Genomic DNA, 11,492 nt, shown 5'->3' on the forward strand with positions numbered 1-11,492 from the left:
AGCGACAGCCCAGGTGACTATAGGCACAATTGGCAGACATGTGAATGAGGCCTTCCTGGCTGTCCCAGCCCCAGCTCAGCTCCCAGTGAAGTGCAGCTATGTGGATGACACCAGCCAACACAACATGAAGCAGTCAAACCTTCCAACTGAGCCCAGCCAACTCACAGAATCATCAAAAATAATAAATTGTTGTTTCAGGCACTGAGTTTTGGGGCAGTTTGTTACACTGCAATAAATAATTGAAACTCTAGGAATGGGGTCAGTCATTCTCAGCTGCCTCATGGAGGAGAACGATGAAGTCACTCAGGAAGAATGTATAGAGTGGTTACTTGGATGGAGGTGAGCACTGGACACAAAAGCGAGCCACCCCCATGCTGTCCAGTGGCCTTTAATCTGTGTGATTGGCTTGAAAAGATGACCTGGGCCAATCAGATTTCTCTTTCTCAGGAATTTGGAATTGGGAAATGGGCTAGGCAGTCAACCATTGGAATAGAAGCTGAAGATGCTATGAAATACAGTTGGCTCCCAGGAGACCTGGGTGAGCCTCAGCAGACTGCAGTTATATGCAATGTAAAGCTCAGTGCAGGTGGAAACTCTCTGAGCAGAATGAGCTGAGCAGCAGATCAAGATGGGAAAGGATGTGCAGACAGCAGCACATGAGAGAAACCATGCTGCCCTGAGATGGAGCCACCTCTGGTCCAGACAGCTTCCCAAGTTCCAGCTAAGGCCTGGCTCTGGTGCCCTACACTTTCATGAGATTCTCCACATTGTTTCAACAAATGCCCCTGAAAGGAAACTTGGTGGCTAGTGGTTTTGCTTGAGTAGTCACTTTTCCCGGCCTCTCTTTCTAATAAAAAGCCCTGCCTCCCTAGTTCTCTGGTCAAAAAGTAGGCATGTGACTGAGACCTGACCAGTGGCGGGGAGCTCTGTGTCCATGGACACAGGGATGAGCATGTGACCCCAGGTGAGACACTCTTCACTCTTATTTAGGGCTGCTGGGAGGTTTGGCTCTTTTTCTCTGAGGTTGTTAATTTGGGGCAATGTGAGCTGGGAACCCTTTTGGCAGCTGAAAGAACATGGAAGAAGCACATCTGGAAGGACAATGGTGCCACAGAGAGAGAAGCAGGAAGGGGGAGGGAGAGAGGACGCAACGGAGTTTCTGGACCCAGCCATACCTGAACTTCCCAATTACATGAGCCAATAAGCCTCCCTTTTTGCTTAAGCTTGTGTGAGTTGGATTTTGTTCACTTGCAGCCAAAAGTCCCAACTAATCCAATCCCCTTTACTCACCCTGCCATGAGTAGGCACTGTTCTTTGCCATCAAGGAATCCTGCCCACACTCCTGGTTCAGTCCCTTTAAGAACATTCCCCGGGCCGGGCACAGTGGCTCACACCTGTAATCCCAGCACTTTGGGATTGAGGATTTGAGGATTGGATTTGAGGCTGAGGTGGGCAGATCACGAGGTCAGGAGTTCAAGACCAGCCTGACCAATATGGTGAAACCTCATCTCTACTAAAAATACAAAAATTAAAACTGGGTATGGTGGGGCACACTTGTAATCCCAGCTACTCAGGAGGCTGAGGCAGGAGAATCATATGAACCCAGGAGGCAGAGGTTGCAGTGGGCTGAGATCGTGCCACTGTATCCAGTCTGGGTGACAGAGCAAGACTCTGTCTTAAAAAAAAAAAAAAGAACTTTCCCCAGATCCTACTTTGGAAGGATTAGAGAACTTGATCCTCAACTGTTCTTTCCACCCTTCCAGGCTTCTGGCCATGCTCTCTGGCTTGCCTGTCACTCCCTAAAGTTGGCTGGGCACAGGGCTTCCCTGGCTCAGGGTTTCTGGACTCCAGCCAGGACTTTGCCTCTAGGTCCAGCACTTCTTCAGATGAATAAGCTGGGAACAGACCCCTTAGGGCATGACTCCAGGAGCCCCACACCTGGCTGCTCCCTTAGACAGCCCTGCTCCAACATGCCTGGCCCTTAGACAGCCCTGCTCCATCCAGCATGCCTGGCCCTGTTGGCTAACATTTAGTAAGACCCCGGGGCAGATGCCACCTCTTCCATGAAGCCATGGCTGCCCTTTACTCTTTACCTATTCCTCACCTCTCCCCAGTTAGGTAAGACGCTTCCTCCTCTGGAGCTCAGAGCTGATGGTGTTTTTTGTTTTTTTGTTTGTTTGTTTTTGAGACAGAGTCTCACTCTGTTGCCCAGGCTGGAGTGCAGTGGCGCGATCTCAGCTCACTGTAAGCTCCGACTCCTGGGTTCATGCCATTCTCCTGCCTCAGCCTCCTGAGCAGCCTGGACTGCAGGCGCCCGCCACCATTCCTATTTTTTTGTATTTTTAGTAGAGACGGGGTTTCACCGTATTAGCCAGGATGGTCTCAATCTCCTGACCTCGTGATCCACCTGCATGGGCCTCCCAAAGTGCTGGGATTACAGGCGTGAGCCACCATGCCCAGCCAGTTTTTTTAAATCTCTTCTCACATTCTGACTTGGATTCACTCCCATGGCTGAGAAGCCACAACAAGCAGTGGCCTTGATGTTTGGAGACCTGAGATCGGGTCCCAGCTTTACCGTTCTCTGGGCCTTTGTTTCCTTGTCTTTAAAAAAAAAAAAAAAAAAAAAAAATGGCTGGGCGAGGTGGCTCACACGCCTGTAATCCCAGAACTTTGGGAGACTGAGGTGGATTGATCACCTCAAGTCAGCAGTTCGTGACCAACCTGACCAAAATGGAGAAACCCCGTCTCTACTAAAAATAATAAAAAAAAGAAAGCCAGGGCCTTGGCGGGCACCTGTAGTCCCAGCTACTCGGGAGGCTGAGGCAGGAGAATGGCGTCAACCCGGGAGGCGGAGCTTGCAGTGAGCTGAGATGGCACCACGGCACTCCAGCCTGGGCAACAGAGTGAGACTCCATCTGAAAAAAAAAAAAAAAAAAACATAATACAAAATTAGCCAGGCATAGTGGCTCACGCCTGTAATCCCAGCTACTCGGGAGGATGAGGCAGGAGAATCGCTTGAACCCAGGAGGTGGAGGTTGCGGTGAGTCGATGTCATGCCATTGCACTCCAGCCTGGGCAACAAGAGTGAAACTCTGTCTAAAAAAAAAAAAAAAGAGAGAAACTTAAATGTGTGCTTGGCTCAGCCAACAGCAGATCACATGGGAAGTGTTTGTTGACTGTGAGGGACTGTGTACATGTGAAGGGCCAATTGTTGGAGAGTTGGGAGGGCTTCACAGAGGAGGAGATAATTGAAACAGGGGAATGGGTGACCCAGGGAGGAGCAATGGCTTGTGCACAGCACAAAAGCATAAGAGACCCCTTAGGAAATGGGGGCCATTCAGAATGGCTTAGTGCAGGGTGCAGGATGAAAAAGTGAGAGGAAGAAAAAGCCTTCTGAGGTCGATTGGTGCCAGATCATGCGAGGACCTGGAGGGATATTTAAGGAGCAAATCATACAGAGGGGCAAGGGGAGCCTTTGAAGAGCTGACATGGTTAGATTTGTGCTTTAGGAAGGTCACTGTGGCTTCTTAGTGGCAGCTAGATGGGGCAGAGGGCAAGGCTGAAAGTAGGAGGTGGACTAATTTGGCTGGGTTAGAGATTATGGGGACCTAAGTGGGTAGGTTTTGGGAGAAGGCAACAGAGGACCTGCGTGCCCAAAGTAGACAGGGGACAGGACTTCCCATCCCCCAGCATGGCCTCAGCTGGGAGTAGCAGCCCCAAGTTCTCAGGCTTCTGAGTCACCTCCTTAGTTAGGTTCATGGTTGCCCCGAGGCCAGGTCAGCCTCCTTCCTCTGTGCTAATTGCTTCCTGCCAAGGGAGCTGGCCACCTCCAAGCGTCCTTGAGGCAACCCTTGTAGAAGCAATTGAACATTTCAGGAGAAGGCAGGCAGCTCCAGCCACCACTGCCCCCAACTCTCTGCAGGGAACAGTGCTTCTTGGGCTGTCAGGGGACATTCTGAGAGGAACACTTCACCACCAACTCCCACCCCAACCCTTGACCATATTTCAGGTCAATGTAGAACAGTTTACACACTATGCAATGACCTGGGACCAGCAGGAGAGGCAGGAGCTGAAACGCAGACTGTGCTCCTCTTGTGAAGCTGTGCACCCTAATATGACAGGGCTGTATTCACCAGGAGGAAGGGCAATATTTTCCTAATTAGCCCAAAGGCTCTATCCACTGCCCAGCTGCATACTTACGGAACTGCTTCCACTCAGAGGGGTGCCTTTTCCTAAGTCATACAAACGGCGCCATTTGGACGAATTGTAACCCTGGCTCTTGGCCTTTCTTTCCACTGGCCACTGTCCTCTCATTTGGGCTCTTATGAGGCCTTTCACTGGGCAGAGAGGGAAACTGAGTCCCAATGTCTGCTGCCATTAGCTTCCTTCTGAGGGAATTGCTCAAAGGTCCCACATATCAGTGTCCAGTCTGGCCACAGATGGTTGGACCAAGGGAGGACACCTGACCTAAGGGATCCCGCCAAAAGCTAAGCCAAACCAATCAGATCCTTTTGCTTGTGAATTGGAACTAAGAGGCACAGAGCGGAGTTGTCAGTCACTGGTGAGTCTTGATACCGAGTCGGAGATTCAGCCACTTGTGCAACAAAACCAAAGAAGTCTGAAGAGAAGCCCAGGAAAAGAGCACGGATGCAAATACTGTCCAGGGCATGAAAGCCTGCAAGACCCAGAGATGGTAAGGAAGATGCCCAGTTGCCAGTTCCAGTTCTCCTGAGGTTCAGCTGTTCCTTTTTTTTTTTTTTTTTGAAACGGAACCTCGATCTGTCATCAGGCTGGAGAGCAGTGGCGCAATCTCGGCTCACTGCAACCTCCACCTCCTGGGTTCAAGCGATTCTCCTGCTTCAGTCTCCCGAGTAGCTGGGACTACAGGCATGCGCCACCACGCCCAGCTAATTTTTGTATTTTTAGTAGAGATGGGGTTTCACCATGTTGGCCAGGATGGTCTCGATCTCGACCTTGTGATTCGTCCACCTTGGCCTCCCAAAGTGCTGTGATTACACGTGTGAGCCACCGCGCCCGGCCTGAGGTTCAGCCATTCTTGATTTTCCATCTTCAGAGTCTCTTATAATCTGCTCCCCTATTTCTTTGAACTAGCTTAAGTGAGTCTCATGCCATGTTCCCAGAGTTCTTGCTAGAACAAGGACCTTGGCCCTTCACTGAGTGAGCCTCCCCAGGCCTCTTCTCTCTCTTACTCCCACCCCAATCCTGTCCCAGCTTAGGGAAGAGCAGGAGCCCTCAGCACAGTCGCACCTTTTATTCACTGTCAGTGGGGAAAGAAACACACCACACAGCACAGCGTTGAGCAGTGAGGGCAGTCACTGAGGGCACAGCCAGAAGCAGCACATCTGGAGGGGACAGGGGGCTACACTGGAACTGGGCCCCTTCCCCTGCACCCAGACCCCCCGTTCCCCAAGTCTCCTCTCGACTGCTGCTTAGAAGGCACTGGGCCCGACTGGCCTCCACCAAGCAGGAAGGGCTATACACCCTGGCAGGCCCAGTCCTGCCCCCACACTCTGGCAAAGGTAAAAAGAAAACCCTGAACATTTCAGAAAGAAAATTTCATATTTTCTGAGACTTTTAATTGCAAGGTTTGAATTATTTCTTTTTTCAAGAATGATGAATAAAACATGTAAGAAATTCTTGACCCCACAGTGATCTCTAAAGTCAGCTCAAAGCCTCACCCAGGGTGGATCTTCAGGAAATATTTGTTGCTTCAATACATTTTTGTGTAAAAAATATTTACAGTGTCAGCTTACTATCCTGCCTGGAGACCTCAGCTTCTTCTCTTCTCTTTCTTTTCTTTCCCCCATCCCACGCCATTCCTTCTCTCTCTGCAGCAAGGCAAATTTCTACCTCTAGAGACTCTGTCATTGTCAGGAAAGGATTTAGTGCCTTTACTTATGAACTAACTTTTTCTTAACTTTTGATGTAAAGGTAAGTTAAATAATCCTGACTACAGCTGAAAGGACTAAAGTGGCCATCCGAAGTAGCCTTTGCTGATAATTTTTAGAGATAAGAAATAAGATGCTCATCAATTAGCCCAAAAGGATGAACGAGGGTAGAGTATGTGAGAAGGCAGATTCTGGGCCCTTGCAATTCATAGAGTTGTTGCAAGAAGATTGGAATTTCAAAGGAGAGTTTGGATATATCAATGTTTTGATTGTATACTTTTGTGTCTGTGCAAGTCATACATAAATCTCTGCTAGCCTTGTGCTTTGTGGCAAGTCTCTCTCAGCTGGTGCAGGGACGGGAGACCTGTGTCTCTTCTCAAGGCAGGGCCAGTGCTCTACCACAGTGCTCCTGAGCACACAGTCCCTGGGACACCCAGGAGTATGTGGGAGCAAGACCTGGCCCACCTGTGGTTCCTCCCATCAGCAACATGGTGGTCCCAGTTCCTGGCCTGGCATTGTGTGTTCAAACTGCTGGGCTGTCTGAGAATACTGAGCCTGACCAGCAAAAATCACCCATGTGTATGTGTGTCCAGAAGCCTGGAGTAATCAAATATGCCTTCATGGGTAAGACTTGCCCACCAGCTTGGAAAAAACAAAAACAATTCTCTTAGGGAAGATGATGGTGGGTAAAGACAATGCAGGATGCTTCGAGGGTTCTGACTCTGAGGCCTCCCAGGATAACACTGAGCTGTTAGCACAGCTTGCCAGAGGCAGAACACAGGATGCTTGAAAATGTGGGGACTTCAAACAAGCTCCTATTTTTTTTTTTTTGGAAGACCACAATCTCAGAAACTTCTTAGCAGGAAGCCTATAAAGGATGAAAATCAATGTAGCTTTCCCTGCTGTCAACTTCTACACAGCTCAGTGACAGAAATGGACAGCGAAGAGACTCTGAAAAGAAGAAATCCTCTTAGAGCCTTGGGTTCAAATCTTAGCACTATGTCACCTCCTGACTATATGATCTTGCATAAGGGATGCTTCCTCTCTGAATCTCAGCTTCCAAGTCTAGAGAAAAGAAATGAAAATCCCCACCTCCATGGGCTATGAGTATAGAATGAGATGGGGCACATGGCAAGACTTTGAAAGCCATGAAATTCTGTGTGGTTGCGAATTAGGCTAGATTCAATGTTTGCAGGGAAGGAACTTCAGTGAAAAGCTTTCCACCAGAAGATTTAGGTCACAACTGAGCCAGGTTGGTGAGCATCTGCGTGTCTGTGATGCTGACTGACCGCACAAGACACACCCAATAGCCAGCTCCTGGGAGCAATGCAACATCCTTGAGGCATTGCCGGATAAACAACTGCTAGTTCCTGCCTGAGGATGTTAACTCCCCAGCCTCACCATATGACTGGTCATGAGCAAGAGGATAGAAAACGGGTGGCAACCCAGTGGCCTTGCTACCTCCAAGGGCCCAGTAGAGCTTGGGACCAAGGTCTATTCATCGGCATCCCCCAGTTTTCACCTGCAGAGAAGCAGGACAGGTGAGCACTCAGGAGTGAGGAGCATGCTGCATCTCTTTCCTGCAGATGCAATTCCCCCACCCCAGGCTCAGCAATCATTTCCTACTCCTACCCTGGGCTGACAGCACCTGTGTACTAGACTGTTTTCACCGGCAGTTCAAGAGGAAATCAACTGTCACTGCACGTCAAAGCTAATTTCTGATCACAAGTACAGGAGAAAGTCAAGTGAAAGCCCTGATGAAGAAGCAAGATTAATTTTTCTGGCAGTCGAAGCATGCAGCTGTATAGCTCATGGATCCAAAATTGGAAAGCAGGCATTGGAAAGCAGAGCCAGCGCACTTGGAAGATGATGAACTACCTGGCAGATCTAAGATTTGGGGTTAGAAAAAGCCTTTCGAATGGAGCATGCCTGGCACATTTTTAGGCATTTGGTCCATAAATTCTGTCTGAGTACCTAAACAGTGGCCAGGTGAGCCTTTTCTTCGAGCTCCTTCTGATTCTGTGGCAGTGAAGGAACAAGTCCAGTTCTGAAACTAAACCAAATTCAGAAACGAACTACCAAGATTCGGGATATACGCTTGTCTCACTCTTTGCAAACCTTGTTTTTTCCTGTCTCTGAAGTCAGCACCCAACCTGAGTAAGTATGTAATAGAAAGTTGCTTGTCGAATTGAAAAGGTAATAAAAGGAAGAGCTGAAGCAGCAAAACTGCTGAGCGTGGCAGCTCAGGACTTAGTCTGAAAAGTGTTATCTGGTAAATTTCATGGTCTTTTCTCCCTTTTTTCTCAGGTTTTTTCCCCTTAAAATTAATATTTTCTCTATTCATTTAATCATTTTATAAGAAACCAAGTAATATAGAGTATATTTTAACCTCCTGAAATAATAAAATGACTGTAGCTCCTTTAAAGGGTACTAAAAAATAAGTATTACATAAATTTCATTTTTCTTAAAACTTTCACTCACGTGGCTCCTCAACTTCCAAATGCTTTTCATTTTGTCCTTCTGCAGCTTTGTGTGGAGCTGAGCTGGAAGATGAAATAGCTCCTCCCAGACTAACCAGCTTTTCAGCACCCTTTGCTCAGCTGAGACCCTGACAGCTGGAAGTTTGCCTCACAACCCTATGAGCTTCCAGAGGGCACAAGATGTGTCTTGTAAACGACCATATCCTTAGCACCGAACAGGTGCTCAATAATCATTAGCTGAAGAAAGGACTGAATGAACGCTCCAAAGGCTGGGGCTGGAAGGGCCAGGTAGAGTAGAAGGAACGGGGAAGAGACCACCTTTATGGGATCTGGAGCCTCAGAAGTGGACAGACCCAATTTGGCCCTGTGACAGGCCTATGGGACCACATTCTATAAAGCATAATCCCAGGATCAAGAGAACTTTGAACCAGAACCCCAGGCCCCCAACTCCTTAACCTCACCTCCTGGGGCAAAAGCCAACTCCCCTATGCCCAATGGACGCTGGTTCTGTGCCAAGTGGGAGGTGGGGCTAGAAGACAGGATACCGGAGGACCTGTCTCTTTTGCAGGGTGAGGTGGTCCCTCAGGGATCTTGATGGAGGGGAGGAGGGGCTTGGGCAGAGGACTGGGTGGGCCACAGAAGGGGGCTGGAGTGTCCCTCCTCCTGGGAGGCCAGCCAGAGAGGTCATCAGGTTGGGAGGTGGCCATGCTCCTTCTGGCCAGGGACCCTGCCCCTCACCAGCCTCTACTTCTGCATGTCACACTGCAGCAGCAACACAATGGATGGGTCACTCTTGGCTGCCTCCTTGAACTCCTCCAGTGTAATCTGGTCGTCCTTATCCTGGTCCATCTTCTTGAAGATCTTGTCCACACGCTGCTGGGGCGTGAGCCCGTCCTGGTTCATGCGCATCATGATCACGGTGCCCACCATCTTGTAGATTGCCTGGTGAGGGAAGGAGGAGGGAGGTGTGAACACCCACAAGGGGCCCTGAGAAGAAGGGAGGTGTGAACACCTACAAGGGGCCCTGAGAAGCAGGGGGTGAAGAAAAAGGATCTGGCAAGGAGAACACTGGGGGGTGGTGAGGATACTGGAAAGTATATGTGGTCATTAAGACTGGATATGGATATTTAATGAGCAACTCTTTTTTCTTTTCTTTTTTTTTTTTTTTTTTTTTTTTTTTTTTTTGACAGAGTTTCGATCTTGTTGCCCAGGCTGGAGTGCAATGGCATGATCTCGGTTCACCACAACCTCTGCCCCCCGGGTTCAAGTGATTCTCCTGCCTCAGCCTCCCGAGTAGCTGGGATTACAGGAGCGCACCAACACGTCCGGCTAATTTTTGTATATTTAGTATAGATGGGGTTTCACCACGTTAACCAGGTTGGTCTCAAACTCATGACCTCAGGTAATCCACCAGCCTCAGCCTCCCAAAGTGCTAGGATTACAGGCGTGAGCCACTGCGCCCAGCCCCCAACTCATTTTTTATTTAGACTAAATAATATTTATGTAGATGAAACGTGCCAGAAACCCAACTCCATGGAAGTTTCCTAACTAGGAGACCTGACTGATGGGGCTCCTGGCTCCCCGTATGACCACCTTCCTGTCACTCTCTCCCTCTCCTGGCTCTCCCACCACTGGGCCTCCTGGCCCCTCCTTGAACTCTGCAGAGAAAGGCCGACCTGCCTTAATTGCCCTTCAGCATGGAACGCTCTCCCCCAGGCATCTAGCAGTAAAGGCCTCACCCAGTTCAGGCTGCTGCTAACTTTCCACCTTTTATAAAGTCACTTCTCCATCACGCTCTCTCCCGGCACTTTGCTTAATATATCTTCCTCATAGCACCTAAGGCCTGACCCCGCGTGTCTTCCTTCATTTATTTTTTAAAAAATGTCTTACTAGAAGGAATGCCCCATGAAAGCAGGAACTGGCAGGCGCTCAATCCCTGCCTGTTGACAGAATGAGTTGAAAACATCTGCTATGAGGTCAGACTCCCTGGATTGGTTTCAGGAACCGCCACCCGCAGCCGTTTCCTCCTCTGCCAAATGGGGTTTGGGACAGTAACCACCACCCCCAGTCGAGTGTCGGGTAAAGCATTTAGCCCGGGCCTGTGGTCCGCCGCGGGGTGGTAGGAGGCGGGATCGTAGGCTGGGGAGCAGCGGGGAGGCCCTGAGGACCGAGAGCAGCGCGGAGGCAGGGGCGGGGGCGGCGAAGCGCTGGCCTCGGGGATAGCAGCGCTCACGCGGCCCCGCACCTCGATGATCTCCAGCATCTCCAGGCGCGTGATGCGCCCATCGCCGTCCAGGTCGTACATCTCAAAGGCCCAGTTGAGCTTCTGCTCGAAGCTGCCGCGGGAGGTGACCGACAGGGCGCAGATGAACTCCCGGAAGTCGATGGTGCCGTCGCCGTTCTTGTCGAAGGTGCGGAAAGCGTGCTGCGCGAACTTGGAGGCATCACCGTAGGGGAAGAACTGAGGGGGGTGCGGCGGGTTGGGGCGCAGCGACAGCTCCGCCCAGCCCGCCACCACCCCAGGGAACCTCCCCCTCACCCCGGGTGCCTCGCCTCCTCCCACCCCGGGTGCCTCACCTCCCCCGCACCCCAGGTGCCTCGCCTCCCCTCCACCCCGGTTGCCTCGCCTCCTCCCACTCCGGGTGCCTCGCCTGCGCTCACCCCAGGGTGCCCTGCCTCTCCTACCCCGGGTACCTGGTTCTCCCCACCCCAGGTGCCGGCCTCCCACCTTGATGTAGAGCTGCTGGAACTCCTCCAGGTTGAGGATGCCGCTGGGGCAGTCCTTCAGAAAGCCCTTGTACCACTGCTTCAGCTCCTGCTCGCTGAACTCAGTGTTCTGAACCAGGTCCTCCAGCACCTCGGGGGCCAGCTTGCTATTGGTCTTCCCCATGGCGGGGACTGCGGGACAGAGGGCGGGACAGAGGGCTTCCTCCGATTGGGTCCAGGGCAAGGCCCTGCCTCAGCCACAGCTGCCCCCTCCCCTGCCACACACAGGGTGGGGCTGCAGGTTCCTTCCCCTCGTGACACTCCCCCATAATTGGGCCTTCTCTCCCCTCACAACACCTGCATTCAGGCAGGTTTCCTCTCTTGGCCCCCCCGCCCC

General features: G+C 50.9%; 1 protein-coding gene across 2 annotated transcripts in view; it reads right to left on the bottom strand.

Annotated features, from left to right (window-relative positions):
- Positions 1 to 5,257: 5,257 nt before the first annotated feature.
- Positions 5,258 to 11,492, bottom strand: part of HPCAL4 (hippocalcin like 4) — a 13,215-nt gene continuing 6,980 nt past the window's right edge. For both annotated transcript variants that reach the window (XM_017854869.1, XM_017854871.1), the window contains 3 exons: positions 11,118 to 11,287; positions 10,635 to 10,850; positions 5,258 to 9,331 (listed from right to left, as the gene is read on the bottom strand). In XM_017854869.1, the coding sequence (XP_017710358.1) occupies positions 9,134 to 9,331; positions 10,635 to 10,850; positions 11,118 to 11,279 (576 nt within the window). In that variant the 5' untranslated portion in view covers positions 11,280 to 11,287 and the 3' untranslated portion in view covers positions 5,258 to 9,133. The remainder of the gene's footprint in view (positions 9,332 to 10,634; positions 10,851 to 11,117; positions 11,288 to 11,492) is intronic.

The sequence above is a fragment of the Rhinopithecus bieti genome, unplaced genomic scaffold (genome assembly GCF_001698545.2).
Source record: "Rhinopithecus bieti isolate Rb0 unplaced genomic scaffold, ASM169854v2 scaffold_39946, whole genome shotgun sequence".
Lineage (NCBI taxonomy): Eukaryota > Metazoa > Chordata > Mammalia > Primates > Cercopithecidae > Rhinopithecus > Rhinopithecus bieti.